Below are 18,554 nucleotides of genomic sequence, written 5' to 3'. Positions count from 1 at the left end.
TAAGCTGTGTCCCTCAAACTAGAACTGTTCAGCTGTTGAGTAATGATTTGTATATTCCTAGGAAGCAGTCCTTAGTGTTTGTAGTGATAGTTTTAGTCCAGCTTGTCTAATATGGGGAAGGGTGCTGTGAGGCTGATTTCCTGTTTTAAACTTTTCAAAATGGGGGGAAAGGGAGAGGATAAAAATCTGCTGAACTGTTGCTGGAAAATACATACATCATGGTCATCTGAGACCTGCAAGAAAATATTGCTGCATAAAGTGCTTTCATTCACTCCACTAATCATTCAGCCATACTCTGCCTGAACTATATTCTTTTGTGTGGTTTTTCATATTTTACACATACACATTTTTCCAGTTGTTAACAATCCTCTTGCAGAGAAGAATTATCATTTTGGCTAGTGACACTGGAAATGGAAACATGCCCTTGAAGTATTCTTTAGAACTGTATCCCTAGCAATCACAGTACTTTTGATTCTAAAAATTAGTTGGTCTGCACTTTCTAAAGTATAGTATTTTTTTTTGTGGAACTTCTATAAAAAAAATTCTTTCATATGACTCAAGCTTTGTTTATATCCAATTATACCATTACAGTGTAGGTTCAATAGTAACTATATAATTATTATAATGATAGATATAGCTGTACTATCAGATTAGAGGAAATCTATTCATCTGTTAGGGGAAATTTTTTCATGTTATGTACCTGCAACAGTTCATGCTTCTACATTAATGCAGTACATGGTACTAGATCCTTCCTATATGTAGTCTTGTGTTTCTGAAAATGATTTTTCTGTTTTATTTGCTTTTCTGTGCAGGTTTATTTCAAGTGAATATCATAATAGGATTGTCAGGTTTTTTTAGAATTGCAGGAGGGAAAAGCTCAAATATTTCATTAACTTTTAACTTTTAATTTAAAAACACGTACAATATTCATGTTCATGTTTGATCAAAAGCACTTGATTTTCTGTCTGTGGCTTTTCTTTTCTTTTCTTTTGATTTAAAAGAACTGGATTGTTTGTTTATTACAGTATAGGCTGCCAAATCCTAAGGACTCTTGGCAATTTAAAAGAAAAATATACAAGAAGCAATATACTGTACATAAACATCTACAAATTAAAATTTTATAAATTAATAAAAAGAGAATAAATGAAAATTAAACAATTATAATCAAACCCAAGGTAGAAGCAAGGCCAAAAGACTTTTCAGAAAAGTTCTGTCCTCCTTTGCGCTGTTTGGAGAATCCAAGCTTGGATTCAATTTCTGTCTATCTGCTCAGTGACTTGAGTTTGAAGAGCTTGGGCCACACCTCCCTGGCTTGATTGCTTTCAGTTTCTCAACTCAGTCTGAGCCCAAGAGATGTGACTAAAATTCTCTCTTCAATCAACTAAGCAGACAAATTGAATTCTTCAAACAGCGTTTTTAGAGGCTTCAAGGAAACAAGAAATTCAGAGAGCGTTTAGCCTCCTTGTGGCTAATTGCGATCCTCTGATCACATCGCCTTTTACATTCCAGCAAGCGAGGTGGGTCACCGGCTGCCATGCCGAAAAGGACTCTCATGGCTTCCCAGCCACTGTCAGTCCATCAGATTCGTTGAGGGAGAGGGAATGCCAAAAGCGGGAGGGATAAAAAGCAATTAACAGCTGAGTCCGGTTTCGCACCAAAACTAGTTTTATGCCCGTTGGCAAGCCATAGTGAGCATGCCCGGATTCACATCTATAAGACGCTCAGAGGGAACAGACGTTGGGAATTAACATCAGCTTGACTGTGCAATAAGAGGTCTTCTCACCGATGTGGAAGCACCAGGGCTTTCTCACAAGAACACCAGAGCGCAGACCGGTGCCTAGTTCCCAGAGATCACTGTCCGAGAACTCGGTCACACTCCATTGAGGCTAAAATCATCTTTCTGGCACTGCAGAGCTGCGGGCCTGTCATACAACTCATTCCTTGCAGGAAGTGGTGAGTTGTTGCGTGTGAGGCAGTACATTACTTGTCCGGCCTGTAATTAAGTGGCGGAACATCGCACAGCGGGGAAGAAGCCTCAGCTTGGGCCCTCTTCCGACCAACAGGGAAGAGCAGTTTTAAGGAGACCAGATCATCTCCAAGGGGCCCTCAAGGAGTGCCAAGTCCAGAGGCCCTTCAGTCAATAAGACATATGCTGCTTCTGACAGGGACTCCAGCAGAAGCCAAAGGGCGCTGGAAAAACAATTTGCTAAGGCACAGAGAGCTTTAAGGGAGGAGCCTTCCTTCCAGGACAAGCAGAACCTATCCCTCAGCCCATGGAAGAAGCACAGAATTGGCTCCCTGATAAAGTATCCGAGCTTCCAGTGTTACAGGCTGCCTGTTTTGATGAAGATTCGCAGGTGGGGAGTTGCCTGAATTCCCGAGGGATTCCGCACCCTTAGCAACGTTCACACTGACAGCAGCAGGCCTACATTCCTCAGAAGTTCCTGGCCTGACCCCGGAAATGGATACTTACATTGCTGGGGCCATTGTTCAAGGATTTGAGGCTGCACCAGTGTAGGAGCTTCCTTGTTCTATCCTCAGACAAGCAGGCCCAGAGGGAGGAAGATCTGATATCCTTGCAGGAACCTCATTCCCCTAGACCAGTGGTTCTCACCCTTTCCAATGCGGCAACCCTTTAATACAGTTCCTCATGTTGTGGTGACCCCCAACCATAAAATTGGTGTCTCGGTTCCTAAGACCATCGAAAATATGTGTTTTCAATTATCTTAGGCGACCCCTGTGAAAGGGTCGTTCGACCCCCAAAGGGTGGTCCCGACTCACAGGTTGAGAACCACTGCCCTAGACCATCAGTACGCAGTGAGCATTCTCTAGCAGGGGAGGAGGAGGAGGTTGGTGACCAAAAGCTTTCAGAGGACAAGGGCATGGCCCCAGATAGACTCGCATATATCAGCCTTTTCCGTCCAGCTCTCTTTAAGTCCCTCCTTTATAAGGCCAGTTCAGTTACTAATATGGCAGTGGCAGACTATTCCACGGAACTGAAGCCACAGGATCAAAGTGAATGGCTGTTCATGGAGTGGAAGTGACAAACAGCTCTACTTAATAGGCCCAAATCTAGAGCAACTGCTTCAGTGGCCCAAGGTAGATGCTCCGGTGGCCTCTCCAGCATCCTTGGCCCTCATTCCCTCAGATTTGATGGAGGGTATGAAGGTGGAGGACAAGAAAACGGAGACTTCCTTCTACAAGACATTAATCAGGCTAATGTGGCATCATTCTTCAATAGGGCATCCCTCCTCTGGCTCTGCCAGCTGTTAGCCAGAGTTCCCCTTGAGGATACTAGGCTCCGCCAGGATATAAATAAGCTGGCAGCAGCCACCGAGTATTCTGCGGATGCCACTGTCAACGCGGCTAAGTTCGCATCAAGGGCATTGACATCTAATTTCACCATGCAAAGACTCTTGTGGCTACGTCACTGGCAGGCAGACATAAGGACAAAAAATGGCATCTAGCCTAGGCTCCCTTCAAGGGAGACAATCTTTTCAGGGAGGCCCTTGATCTGGTGTTAGTAGAGACCAAGGACAAAAAGAAGGTCTTGCCATATAGCTACTGGCGAGCGGACTACAGGTCCTCTCCCTACACTCACAGATAGCCCTTTTCGTCCAGCTGAGACTGCATTCCCTGCCACCCAGTTTCAGCAAAGTTATTTCCAGGGAACCGACAGGTCTCAGGACAGACGATCCTTCCAGGGCAGAGGCAGGCAATAGCCCTACTCCAGGAGGCCTTTCCAAAGGTCTGGAAACAGGCCTTTGCATAGAGCCAAGTGACTCCCAACACAACCTTCCCATTGGTGGTCGTTTGCAGGCCTTCCTCAGTCAGTGGGAAAACACCATCACAGATGTATGGGTTCTGCAGACGGTGAGGCTGGGCCTCACTCTGGAATTTGTGTCCCCTCATCCACGGCACTTCATCAGCTGCCTCTGCAAAGAAGAGACTCATGGAGACCAAAATCCGACACTTATTAGATATCAGGGTGATTGAATCGATCCTGTCAAGTCAGGAATGTCTAGGGTTTTACTTGATACTCTTCCTGGTCCCAAGAGCTCGGGAGGGTGGAGAGCCATCCTAGATCTCAAACAGCTCAATTTCCACGTAACGTACAAACGCTTTAAAATCCATTCCCTTCAATCCATCTTGGGAGGGAGATCTCCTAACATCTATAGATTTCAAAGAGGCCTACCTGCATGTCCCCATCCGCCCATCCACAGAGGTTTTCTGAGATTTTGTTACGCAGGGCACCATTACTAGTACAGGACCCTGCAATTTGGTCTGTCATCGCCGCCCAGGACCTTCACCAAACTACTGGAAGCAGACACAGCGCACCTCAGATCACGACCATTGCGCATGCAATGTTACCTGGATGACAGCCTCATCCAGTTGTAGTCCTCCCTTCAAGCGCAGCAGGACCTGCACATCACAATTCTGACATTACAGAAACACAGATCCTCTGTGAACATGGAAAAGAGTCATCTGATACCATTTTGGGGCAGTAGTAGACACAACATCTTGTACAGTATCATTCTCCCAAGATCGGTGTTCCAGCATAAGGGCACTAGTGACCTCAATCTGGTCACAGCGGTCGGTACCATTGATCCTTTCTGTCAGGAAAGATGATTTCCTGTATCTCATTCTTACTGTGGGCAAGATTGCATGCCTGGCCATTGCAATGGTTCCTGTTGGTCGCAGGAGGAGTTGGAGAACAACATCAACTGGCTGGAACTCAGGGCAGCACATCTGGACCTCCATTGGTTCCAGGGGAGGATAACCAGTCAGCATGTTCTGCTAATGGATAACGTGGCCACCAAGGCACACGTGAACCGCCAAAAGGGCACCCACTCCAGGGCAATGATGCAGGAAGCGGAGAGATTAGGTCTTTGGGCAGAGGCCTACGTCCTCTCCATTCGAGCGGAACATATTTCCGGACTAGCCAATATCCAAGCAGACTGATTGAGCAGGGCCACCATGGACCACTTGGAATGGCGCCTGCATCCGGGTCTCGTCTATCATCTCTCCGAGAGTTTCGGCCAACTGATACTTGACCTGTTCCCCCGACCAGAGAATGCTCATCTTCCAAGAATTTTCTCCAGGTTCCAGACACCAGGAGCAGAAGGAGTTGACGCCCTCTGCAATCCTTGGCCTCGGGGTCTCCTGTATGCCTTCCCTCCCCTCCCTCTCATCCTAAGGGTGATTAGGAAGGTACTTGCGGAGGGAGTGGAGGTTCTCCTGGTCACTCCTCACTGGCCCAGACACCCATGGTTCATGGATTTAACCAGCCTATCTGTGTCCCCACCCTGGAGGATACTCCAGGACAGAATCTCTCTCAGTCAGGGGGTACTGGTTCATCCAGAACTTCAGTGGCTCCAGTTAACCATCTGGCACTTGAGAGGGACATCCTGAGAAGGGATAACTTTTCTGGGCAAGTTATCCAGACCATCCAGGCATCTAGGCGGGCATCTACTAACCACATTTCCAATGCAACCTGGACCGCACTCTGCACATGGTGCTCCAGGGGTCTTATCGACCCTCTTTTGGTTTTGATTCCTCAGATTCTCAACTTCTTACAACACGGACTAGACAAAGGTCTCTCTCCCAACACTGTTTGGAGACAGATGGCGGCTTTGTCCACAATCCTGACAAGTGCCACCAAGCACCCCCTTTCGCAACATCCAAGGGTGCACAGTTTCCTAAAGGGAGCAGTCAATCTCAGACAACCATCAATACCCCACATGGGACCTTTCCATCGTCTTACAGGCCCTCATTTCTGCACCGTTCCTACCATTGAAAACAACAAGTCTCAGGCTTTTGACCTTTAACGCTGCCTTCCTCATGACTGTTACCTCGGACAGGAGGATTTCTGAACTGGCAGCACTGTCCGTGCATGAGGACCTGTGTATCATCCGATCGGACAGGGTCATTCTGAAACTAGAACCAACCTTCATTCCTAAAGTGAACTCCTGGTTTCACAGGGCCCAGGAGGTCATTTTACTGAATTTTTGTCTAGGAGCCAGCCACCCTACAGAGAAATGGTGGCATAAATTGGACGTCAGAAGGGCAATTCGTAGATATATTAAAAGGATGGCATCCTTCAGATGCACCGAATCGCTCTTTGTCTCCTTCCATTCCACATTTATGGGCAAGAAAGTGTCTCCAGCCTCTTATTGGAAGGCAAAAACCTTGGCATATTTAATAAGAAAAGAAAGAGTCCGATGTATGGTGGTAAAGATGTGGATCGAACAGTATGTAAGGCTTCTTTTTGGCCTTCTGTTTTTCCCATGGAATTTCAAAAATAGATTTGTACGTTCTGCATCTGCTTGCAAACCTAACCTACATAATAAGTTACCAATGCGCGAATAAACAAAACAGTTTAAAACACTTGACTGTTAACATGTTCACGGCTACAAAAACATTCCACAGAATAGTTATGTGATTCTGGAGGACATACAGTGGGCATAAAAAGACTATACACCCCTGGTAAAATTTGAGGTGTTAAAATATCAGACCAAGAAAAACCAGGGTCTTACAAAGCATCAAAGGGGTAAGCTATACAGTTCAATTGAAAACAGTCTGAAATTCTTAAAGGAGAAAAATAAAAATAAAAAACTTTAAATTTCATGGTTGCATAAATAGGCACGCCCACTTATAAATAGAAATGTGGCTGTGTTCAAAATTAATCAATCACATTCGAACTGATGTTAAATAGTAGTTGGTACATATCTGCTATCAATTAAAATGACTAATCAAGTCCATATAAAGTTCAGCTGTTCTAGTAGGACTTCTAACATTTACTCAGTTGCTTAGGGTCTTACAAAGCATCAAAGAGATCTTGTTGGAAGATATCAGTCAGGAGAAAGGTATAAAACATTTCCAAGTATTGGATATAACATGGAACACAGTGAAAACACTGATCAACAAATGGAGAAAATGTGGCACAACAGTGACATTAACAAGAATTATATGTCCCTCCAAAATTGATGAAAAAGCAAGAATAAAATGGTCCAAGAGATTGCCAAGAGACCTACAGCAACATTTAAAGTAGCTGCCGAATTTCTGGCAAGTACTGATTGTGTACTATATGTAACAACAATCTCCGGTATCCTTCATGTGCCTGGCTGTGGGGCAGGGTGGCAAGACAGAAGCCTTTTCTTACGAAGAAAAACATCAAAATTCAGGTACATTCACATCTATAGCAAGTCTAGCAAAAAGCATGTGGGAAAATGTGTTATGGTATGATGAGACCAATGTTGAACTTTTTAGCCATAATTCCTTCTTGGAATTACCAATGGTTTGGCCCAGGAAGGCAAGGCGGTGAGGCAACAGTTCTGTGAGTACAGCGCAATGGCAGGTGCCACGAGGCGAGTGGGGCCGCTGCCCCGAGATATCCAGGAGATTCAGACCCAGGAGAGGGGAACTCCAGGGGGGTTGCCTATTTAATGAGAGGGAGGTCTGCCTCCAAGATGAGCACCTCCAAATCTAAGCATAGAGAGGGTGCCAGCAAGCAGCAGGAATCCAGAGTTAGGACCAGGGCTGCTGGCAGGCACAATAGGACAAGCATCAGTCCCTCGCCATTGACATCACGCTCTCCTCACAGACCTTCTCCCTCTGCTGAGACACAGTGTTGTTCCCCGGGCTCACGCCAAGGTTCTAGTAGAGAGGGTACCCCCATGTCTCCCCCTTGCTCCCCCTCTGCGCAGTCTGCAGATCACCTTGAGGATCCTTTTGGCCGCCCATTGCCCAGATCCAGACATCATTTGGCTCCTCAATCTGCAGTCCCTGGGCCTGAACTAGAGCCTCCTTGTCTTTCCCCGGCTTTTCCATTGATCCCTGAGAGTTTTCTGAGGGTAATTGCTCAGGGGATCGCCACAGGGCTGCAACGAAAATCACAAGTTTCTAGATGAAGTTCTTCTTGTGGGACCCCATGAGATCATCCAGACCAACCCGGCACATCGACTGCCCGAGAACACAGATTTGTTTCCCCTTCAACTGCTAGTGAGGAATCTGATTTGGAAGAGGAGGGACAGAAAGATATTGACTTTTCTGAAGATGAGGAGTTCCTGTAGTTCTTCTCTCTCGGCTCCTGGACAAATTCATCTCATGCATCTCGATAGTGCCATGGGCACTCCTCCATGCCAGGGAACTGCAGTGGTTGCTGCTTCTGCCCCAGAGGGGCGGAACAAGCAATGCCTCTTCAAGATCCTTGTGCCGCCCCAGGTATTCCTGTCCTGCTGGTAGATGTCCCTGGTGCTGGCCAAGGTTCCCTGTTCAGGGAGCCAGACAGGTTGGTCCTGACAACAGACGCAAGTCTTTTCGGTTGGGGGCCCACCTAGAAGCCCAGTTAGCTCAAGACCGATGGACGCCCTCAGATCTATGAAAGAACATAAACTGGCTGGAGCTCAGAGCGGAACACTTGGCACTTAGCCATCTTAAGGAAACAGTCAAAGGTCAACATGTCCTGGTCCTGACGGAGAATGTGGCTGCCAAGGCCCATGTGAATAACAAGGGGGCACTCATTCGATGGCGCTGTGGAATGAGGCAGTGCGGCTGGGAAACTGGTCAGAGCGAACTATTCTGTCGATTCGAGAAGAGCACATTTCCAGGGTGGAAAACCAGCAGGCAAACTGGCTCAGCAGGGAGATGATAGACCACGGGGAGTGGCAGCTACATCCCAGCATTTTCGAGCAGATTTGTCAGAGGTTCGGTCAGCCGATAGTGGACCTCTTCGCCACTCCTTCGAACGCCCAGGTCTGGGACTTCATCTCACGGTTCCTAGATCAAGGGGCAGTGGACATCAACTCCCTGCATTGCAGATGGCCAGCGGTCCTCCTCTACACCTTTCTCCATCTCTTCCTCCTTCCCGAGGTTCTGAGGAAGTTGGTGCTAGAGAGGGCGGAGGTGATTCTGGTAACACCCTATTGGCCCCAGTGACCCTAGTTTGCAGACCTGGTGAGGCTGTCTGTGCTTCCCCACTGGAGGATTTCACGTGGGGAGGTGGCTCTGCACGAGGGGAACCTGGTCCATCCGGAGCCAGAGTGGCTTCAGTTGACCACTTGGCGCTTGAGCGGGAGCAACTGAGAGCGGCCCATTTTTTGGCCAAAGTGATCAAGACCATTGCAGCCTCCAGGAGGCAATCTACCACCCGCATTTATGATGTGACCTGGTCCTCCTTTGTGTCCTGGTGTTGGTCTGCACAGGTGGATCCGGCGTCTGCTTCGGTACCACAGGTGCTGGAGTTTCTCCAGGATGGCCTGGAAAAGGGTCTAGCCCACAATACCCTTAGGAGGCATGTTTCGGCCTTGGCCACAGTCCTTGGGGGGGGGGGCTCTCGATTCCTAGCGCATCACCCAGTCATTAAAAGGTTTCTTAGAGGGGCAGCTAATCTCAGGCCCCCTGTAGTACACCAGTTCCCCACATGGGACCTTCCCACAGTGCTTCAGGCACTGACAGAGGCTCCTTTCGAGCCTTTGAGGATGGTGAGCCTGCAGTTCCTAACCTTTAACGTTGTGTTCCTGGTGGCGATTACCTCCGCCAGATGTATTTCTGAACTCAATGCGCTGTCATCTAGGTCAGATCTATGCACATTTCACGACAACAGAGTTGTGCTCAGGCTTGACCCTTCTTTCCTGCCCAAGGTTAACTCTCCTTTCCATAAGGCTCAGGAGATGGTGCTTCTGGACTTCTGTCTGATGCCTTCCAGGGAAAGGGAAAGATCTGGCATTGCCTGGATGTGAGAAGGGGGCTGCGTATCTACCTGAAACACACTTCTACCTTCAGGTGGTCGGAGGCGCTCTTCATCTCCTTCCAGCCCTCTACCCTAAGGGCAAAGGTGTCACCAGTCACTATCGGCAGATGGATTAGGCTAGCCATCACTAGGGCATATGAGGCACGCAGGCTTCCGGTGGCAGCTGGCATCACTGTGCACTCCACCAGGAGTGAGGCCACGTCTACGGCCTGGTCTACCCAGGTGCTCATAGAGGATTTCTGTAGGGCTGCCACCTGGCCCTCGTCTTTCATCAGGCATTACCGGCTGGACACTTATGCTTCAGTGGAGGCTTCTTTCAGTGGGAGACTACTGCAGGGAGTGCTGGACACTCAGGGGGTCTCAGGCAGATAAATCTGTGATTTAAAGGTAAAATGTTGCTAGATAAATGATGTGAAGAAAAGAGCCTAGCCTCAGATCTGGTGAACAAGATTTTGCTGCTTTTGCAGGCAGAAATTTCAAGGCCCTCCATTGTATAAAGAACAAATACACAGAATTATTTGTATTTCACCCACATTTTAAATGGGCCCTATATAGGGTGTTTTTTTTCTGAAACTTCCCCAGTACACAGATATTCTCTGTGGAATGTCAACATTGACTGTCATGAATTCTCCGATGGGTTCTTTGGCAACTTGTTCAGTTAAGTAAAGTAAAACTCTGTTTCCAGCCAGAAATTGTTTGAATTGTTAGGGTAGTATTTTTCACATGGATAAAGCAGTCTTGCTTCCTAACCATTTTTTCATGCCAGAGATGAACTTCACTCTTCTCAAGTGTTTTTGCTCAATATTACCATACTGTGGTAATAATGTGGTTATTATAGGCTGTAATATACATTGAATTTTCTCTAGATAGGGCACCAAAGTTTGGGAAATCTGAAGCAATGTTTATATTTTTTTTCAAGGAAGTCAGGGAACACTAAGATTTGTACATCTGCTTTTTCTAGGCAATTAACTGCCCAGTCCTGTCTTATCAAGTTATGGACAAATAGCCACCAGTGTTTAATGCTGCTTTTATATTTAGGAAAGTGGCAATTATAGCTGCCTTCTAAGATGATTTTCCTTTTTAAAAGGTTTAGGGAGTGTTTTCTTGGTTCCATAATGTGTAGAGCTTCACAGGCAGTATTTTGACTCACCGCTATTCTTTCAAGATCAGCTTCAAGAAATGTGTGAAGAGAGAAAGTTTCTGCCATAGTTGTACAACTACAAATAGGACATTTGGGAGTTGTCCTGGATTTTTTTTTCTATGAGCCTATCTACTCTTTAAAGCTTTAGCCAGCTATCTTCAAACTCCCTGCATAGTCATGGTTTGAAGTAGATTTTTTTTTAGAAGATTTGACAGTGGAGTTGAGGAGCTGTCCTGCTTTTCCATTCTGATTATGGGAGGCAAGATAGTTCCTTCCACAGAATAGGCAGTTGTGGACCATGCCTACTCTTTCCAATAGAAGATGCCCAAAATGTGAAATGCCCTTTGTGAGTCTCAGAAAATAGAATTTCACAGTAAGTCCAAATGTCTTTTCTTGTTTACCTTTCAGTGATTATAGGGTGGTAGGGATATCACCAAAGGTGTGGTTCAATACATTGTTGTTGTTTTTAATGAGTGTGCAGGTGTACTTTAAAGTGGGAATCGGATATTTTAAATCTTGAGGAAACATATATTTTACCACACGATCATCAAGAAAATAAAATGAAGTTAGTTTTCTAGCTACTTGCATAGAACCATATTAGTTTACGGTGACAAATAAGGAAGAGTCTGGTAGCACCTTTTCTAACTAACAAATTTATGGAAAGGCCTTCATGAGCTTAAATTAATAAGTTTGTTAGTTGGAAAAGATGTCACTAGACTATGTTATGCTTTAGACCAGTGTTTCTCAACCTTGGCCGCTTGAAGATGTCTGGACTTCAACTCCCAGAATTCCCCAGCCAGCATTCGCTGGCTGGGGAATTCTGGGAGTTGAAGTCCAGACATCTTCAAGCGGCCAAGGTTGAGAAACACTGCTTTAGACAGTCGTTTTCTGTATTCTAGTAAACACAGTTAGAATTGCCCTGGATAAGATTAGGGGTTGAAGGAGGCCCTCAGAAATTTTGATGAAATGTCATTAAAACCACTGAATGCAAATAGATTTTCAAAAAGGAAGAGAAATCATTGGTCTGAGGAAAAAGTACAATAATACTTAAAAATGGACATGTAAAGTAATTGCTGTATATTCTTGAAATTCTGGCAAGGATAATGATTTAAAGTCTTCTGGGAATCAGTAATGATTTGAACAGATGGAAATATAAAAATAGGCAAATCTTGAGGTCTCTACAAGCAGACTTTTTGTGTAATTACCTACTAATACTAATCAATATTTATAAGCAGAATCTAGTGATTTTGTGATGGTCCTGACAAATCTGCAGTTATTGTTTTGCCCAACAAGGACCTAGAGATATAACCACAATAAAATCATTACATATATTCAGAAGCTGTTATGTGATAACATAATGCTTGGTTGACCATATAGACTTGCATTATACCATTCAAAAGATTCCAAAGACATCTAGAAAAACTTCCACTCCACTTTCAAAACTTTACTATAGATACATGAAAATCATCCGTGGATCTATGTTCTTCCAAAGTTTATTTGACAGTTATAGTATGTCTACCTTAAGTCAGAATTTTGAGTTTTTCCCCCCAACCTTGGGCATGAAGTCTTTGATCTGGACCATGAAAGTTACGTTCCTTATTTTTGAAGTGAATCAGATTCTAGAGTTTCCGTTTTATTTATTCTGCAAACTGCCAAGCCATTTCAGCCTGTGATAACCGCTGTTGGGTTTGGTATGAAATATTTTTGGTGATAGTAATCAATTTTATTTGCTAAATCAATGAACCCTGTGCTTGATCCACTTTTTCAAACTGTCATCAAGACTCAGAACTAAATTTTCTTTCCAGAAATTGGATTCCTCTTGTGTATCACCTAAGAAATTATCATTCTCATATTGTATAGATGAGGTACAGCAAAAGCTTCACCACTTAAATGTTTATCATATCCGTTTTAGTCAGATCAAATCTTTTTGCATGTCATAGCATTTTATCATGTTTTTGTTCCCTACTAGAAAACTAATTTCTGCCTATTTTTTCCTTTGATTATGGACACAAATAAGTAGGTTATCTTCTGATACATTAGTTCCTTCTGTCTATGCTTAAGGGCCATTCAAAGTTAGCTATTATACATGCTGCCTTTGCCATCTTTTTTCATTTATCATTATATAGCTGTCCATACAAGCACTATTGTTTCCTTTCATAAATACATTTGTTCTTGATCTTATTATATGTTCTATTATGTAAGCTTGCTATCCTCTGATGTATGATCCCAGAGATCATGAAACATTCCTCAATATTGTTATGTACAGCCCCAAAGCCTCATGTAAGCTCATGTTATTTTAGTGGCACAAATTAAACCTCGAGAAAGGACAGACAACATAAAACAGGAATTAATGCTTTCATCATAACAAAACTGAGGTCCTCTTTGTAGGAAGTTCTCAGTTTCATTCCCAGTAGCATGTGAGAGGAAAACATAATTATTGTTCCTAAAATCTAATAGGCCCTGATTAATTATGTTATTCCATGTATATGTGTAGATAGTATGTGTATCATACACAGTCTTCCTTTTTGAATCACAGTGAGTACTTCTATAAATGCTCACATAATGAAGTGAATGTATCCGTATATGACTCAAGGTAAAGAAGACTTATGTAAATAACATTACCCAACTAAGCCTGATGTAATTCATATAAAGTAGAATTGCAGAATTAATTCAAAATCTTTCTAACATTCACCTTGTGCTTATTTGCAAATAATAAAAACAACAAACAGAAAACTATGCTGAAAATTAGCCATTTAGAGATTATTTGTTTTTAGTTTAATATGAAAGCAAAATTGTCACATATTGATTATATTTAGCACATTCAGGGACAAGAAGGTGCACTTTGGGAGGTTAATCCCCTTTTCCAAAGGCCAAACAATATAGACACGTTCCTTGTAATTATGTCAGAGCTCCTTAGATTACTTTTGGTGGTCCTTTGTGAGATTGGGAGTTGAGTTGCAGCACCCAGTTTCTGAAATGATGTCTGCTGTACCATTTTGAGCTGATCTTTCTCCATATGCACTCTGTAAGATTATTATTTCTTTTAATTAATATGTAGTCTGACAAATGTGAATGTATGCATCGAAGTATTCGCAGTTAGATCTGACTAATATTGCTGTCCCACTATGAAGAAAAATTAAAATTTCAAGTTGCATATACATATCTATGTCTTCTCAAGATCAATGGTTATTTTAGAATTTTGACTATAAATTTGATAATACCGGTTTGTTTTTTGTATTTTAGCTTGCCATGTACAGTTTTGTATTATACATATATTTTTGTATTATACAAATATAAATACATATATTTCTTTTTCTGTCTTAAATGTAGCTATGGGCAATATAGTATTTTAGTAATAAACAATTCAGAGCAGGATCTTCTTAAATATCTTTCTAAAAGCTCTTTAAATAATTAAATTAAATTTCAGTGAGAGAGATTAAATTTGTATGCCACCCATCTCACTGTCCCAAGATTTGTGTTGCATTCTCTGAATATTTTTTTCCTGACCTTAATGTAAGTTGTACTGCAGATAACGTATTCTTGATTTCTGGATTTATTTTCTCAAATATACTTGAACTAATTTTAGATTTCCTTTCTCTAGATCCATCCAGCAATTCCTCAAACTCTTCTTCAACACCTATGGCAGGCTTTTCTGCAAACATTCAAGGAGCACGGGTTTATCTTCAAGGACCTGTTGGGACTCCCAGTTTTAACAGGCAACATTTTTCTCCCCATCCTTGGACAAGTGCTACAAATTCATGTAGGAGCTTAGATGGTTTGTCTAATTCAGCCTATGAGTCTGTTGAAATTGCCTTTTTGCTTATTGTGTGATTTTGTTTGTTTGATTGATGAGGGAAACTGGCAGCTAAAAGAGAGAAGATTTCTAAATAGAATTAAGCTGTTATTCTTAAATCTGAACTGTGGATGAGACTAAGATGAACGATAGTTTCAGGTTTTCCCCTTAGTATTTTCTGCCATATACAATTTGTGGTTCCAAACCCTTCTCTGCAGTAAAATAAGGAGTAGTGCATTATTTTTCTCATAATGCCTACTCCAATAGTAAATTATAAGAAAAAATCCATACAATTCCACATAACGTTTAGTTTCTAAAGCTTTAATTATCCTGCAAAAAAGGATAATTTAAATAAATATATCCTTTATTCTTTCAAAAGCAATATTTGAATAAAGTAAGTCCTTTATTCAAATATTGTCTTTGAAAAAAATAAAGGATTTGTTTACTTAAATTACCCTTTTTTGCAGGATAATTAAAGCTTTAAAAAATTAAAAGCAATGGGCAATTCTATGGATTTTTCCTTCAAATTTGTAAGTTACTGCTGAAGCAAATTTAATCTTAAAGTTATACATTGAACCTATAAACTGAATCTAAAGTATCAATGCACTTCAGATATTCTTGTCATTGAAGAATATATAATCAGAGGTACAATAACTGGTGAATTTGAAGCAATCTCTGGCTTGTCAACCACTTCTTCCTTATTCTCCTGTTTTTGCTCAGTTATTATTCACTGACCAATTACAAGAAAGGAGAAGTTAAAACCTGATATCACCACGCACAATTATGAAGAACTGGTGTGAATGCTGAGAAGAGGAGGGGTGTCTATCCCTACATCCCCATCTGCTACTGCCATTGAAATTATATCAAAACATAGGCTGCAGCATAAAAGCTATCCACCCCTGAAATAATTCTTACAACTTTATTGCTTAATAAAAGCTATTTTAACAATGAATTGCACTGTGGATGCCTGTTCCATCCATTAAACAACTTATCCTTATGTCTACTAAATTAGAATTAAAAGGTTTTTATTTTCATTTCTTTCAAAATGCTTCAGTACTAGCAATAGTTGTAAAATTTGAATCTTTCCACTGAGGAGAAAATTAACTATTCTAGATAAGCCTTCATATTTAATAAAGCAAGAGAACTGTTTTTCCATCAGGTGAATCACCTATTCCATCAGTTTCCTCGGGATCATCTTCTCCTCTTTCAGCTGTATCTGCACCTTCTAATCTGGGACAGCCAAAATCAGGGAGCACAAGTCAAGATCGAAAGGTGCCACCACCTATTGGAACAGAACGACTTGCTAGAATTAGGCAAGGAGGTTCTGTAACCCCTACGCCCCTGGGAAACAACTTCGCAGCTCCTGTAGGACACAGTGGCATCTGGTCATTTGGTGTTAACAATGTTTCAGGTGAGAGGATTTTTAACTTTTTCTGTAACTGTAAGATACAGTAAAGATGTTAAGCATCTTGCAGGACTTGAACATATTCACCTGCACAATCTCTTTCCAAGTATAAAAAAATGGTAAAAAATATCCCATAAGAGAATAGAGGAGTGTTCCTCAAAAAAAGTTGCTGAGGTGAATGAAGAAATGTAAGTGTACACTTGTTTAAGTTAGCACACAACTGAAGATGACACAAGGAAAAAGACTTTGGGAGATGGAAGGAAAACCACATTTTGGATTTTTAGATATTGGAAAAGAAGGAAGACATTGGTTCTTTGAGGTGCAATAAAGTGAGATGAAGAAAGATCCGTCTGCTGATAGCTGGATATTTTTTTCTTGACTACTGCAAACATTTTCACTAAAGAGACAAATTACTATGTCTTTTAAGTAGCATGTGTGCTCCTTGGCAGAAAAGATTACTGCATTGCTTTAGCAAAACCAAGAAGCTGTTTTTAGCTGCAAGTATGAAATTCTCTGGGCAAAGACTGGAAAAAGTGACATTTCTATTTTCATAATAAGATTACAGATGAAACTACAAAAGGATTTTCCAGGCTTTTGTCCAATTTTTAATGTGCTTTTTTTGTCTTTTTAGAAGGCCTATCCAGTTGGTCCCAGCCTGCAATGGGAAATCACGCAGTGCATCAGCAACTCTCTGATCCAGGCTCTTTTTCCCAACATCAACCAATGGAGAGAGATGATTCTGGAATAGTGGCTCCCACAAATATTTTCCAGCAGCCTCTGCCAAACAGCTTTGTGGATTTTAAAGTACATTTTTGTGTATTTTTCAATGTATTTTAATGTATATTTTCTCACATACATGCTGCATTGTCTACAAAATTTCTACAGTAGAGTTTAATAAGTTTCATTTCATTTCCATACTTTTTATGAGAGTATTTTCATTGAAATTTTCTATCTCAGACACTTGATTTGAAAGTTTCAAAATCCTTGCACAATTACCTTAATAAATTTTAAACTTTTTCTCCAGTCATTACACTTACGGAGATAAAAAAGGTATTATTCTGTTTCACTCAGAATAGTTGCTACTAAATCAAGTTCAAAGGGGCAATCAGGTGTCAGTGATATATGAGTTAATTCTAAGAAAACACAATATTCATATCCAAAGTGGGCAAGCATACTCAGGAAAATAGGTGTGTATTTAAGAATACATTGATGGGGAATGACCATTCATTGCTGTCCTGTTCCCAAAAGTGCTGAAATTCTCCAGAATCCTTTTAAATTATTATTAGGAATAAAATTTAAGTTACAAAGGAAACTTTGGAACCTGAGATTAGAGGAAGGAATTTGGGGATCGGCCAAATGAACAGGACTTTATTGAGTTATATTAGTTTCACATAAATGAAAATAAATTGAACCTATATGAAAAATGCATCTCCATCCAAAACAAGTTTAAAATGTATCTTTAAATTGTTTGAAAATCTGGGGAATACTCATGCCTTTTTGTATGTTTCCTAACCTTTTAAAATGTTATAGACTTCTTCCATTGTCTCATTCTGTTGTATTGCCACAAACAGAAAATGCTTTGGAATAAGCTTTTTTGTTTGTATCTTTATATGGTACTTATAAATAATTGTAGGCCAGGTTCTGTCCTGTTAGATGTAAATTATTACTCCTTTCCTGTTCCAGGGCGTACCAATTTCCATGTATGGAGGCACTATAATACCCTCTCATCCTCAGCTTGCTGATGGACCAGGTGGTCATCTTTTCAATGGACTCCATACTCCAGATCCAGCATGGAATCCCATGATAAAGGTTGTTCAAAATTCAGCAGAATGTACTGATGCTCAGCAGGTGCAGTAATCATCTTTTAAGTTCAAACTTTTGTCTGAAATAATAAAATTGAACATGAGAGATTATTTCTGTTTTCCAGGCTCATGGAAATTAGTAGAAATTAAATGTGTACCTATGAGATAAGAAATGTGAACCTATGAGAGACTTTATAAACAATGCCAGCTTGGTGACCTTGCACCAGTCCCCCTCTGTCAAACTTAGGAAGAAGGCATTGCCAAACCAGTTCTGGAAACTTTCCTAGGAAACTACAGGGACTGGTCCAGATAGTCACTAAGAATCAAGCCTGACTCAAAGATGTACACATGCACGCGCACATACACAGCTTAGATCTTTCCAATTCAAATTAGATTTCTGGATAAATTTACTGAAAGCCATGTACTCTTAAAATGAAGTCACACTAAGGGTAACACATGGTAGGGACTACTTAAAAGTGAAAGATTACTTTATGATGGTTAGGTTTCTAAAATCTGGTCACTTTTCATAGTATCAAAGGGTTGGAAGTCTTCTAATCTAACAACCTGCCCAAGGTAGGAGTTCCCAAACCATCTCACACAAATGGTTGTCCAATTTTTTTCTTGAAAGCCTCCAGCAAGTGAGCACTCAAAACTTTAGGAGG

The 18,554-nt window shown here is 41.8% G+C and overlaps 1 protein-coding gene across 7 annotated transcripts in view; it reads left to right on the top strand.

Annotated features, from left to right (window-relative positions):
* Window positions 1-18,554, top strand: part of ANKHD1 (ankyrin repeat and KH domain containing 1) — a 122,382-nt gene that overhangs the window by 102,205 nt on the left and 1,623 nt on the right. For 5 of the 7 annotated variants that reach the window (XM_087721855.1, XM_087721852.1, XM_087721851.1 and 2 more), the window contains 4 exons: window positions 14,494-14,667; window positions 15,845-16,096; window positions 16,722-16,894; window positions 17,774-17,938. In XM_087721855.1, the coding sequence (XP_087577981.1) occupies window positions 14,494-14,667; window positions 15,845-16,096; window positions 16,722-16,894; window positions 17,774-17,938 (764 nt within the window). The remainder of the gene's footprint in view (window positions 1-14,493; window positions 14,668-15,844; window positions 16,097-16,721; window positions 16,895-17,773; window positions 17,939-18,554) is intronic. The other 2 variants (XM_087721854.1, XM_087721853.1) reach the window with 1 other exon arrangement.

Source organism: Thamnophis sirtalis, unplaced genomic scaffold (assembly GCF_051295495.1).
Source record: "Thamnophis sirtalis isolate CommonGarterSnake01/CBP01778 unplaced genomic scaffold, rThaSir2_p1.2 scaffold_8, whole genome shotgun sequence".
NCBI lineage: Eukaryota > Metazoa > Chordata > Lepidosauria > Squamata > Natricidae > Thamnophis > Thamnophis sirtalis.
The sequence above is the reverse complement of the archived record's forward strand: the minus strand, read 5'-3'. Positions and strand labels throughout refer to the sequence as shown.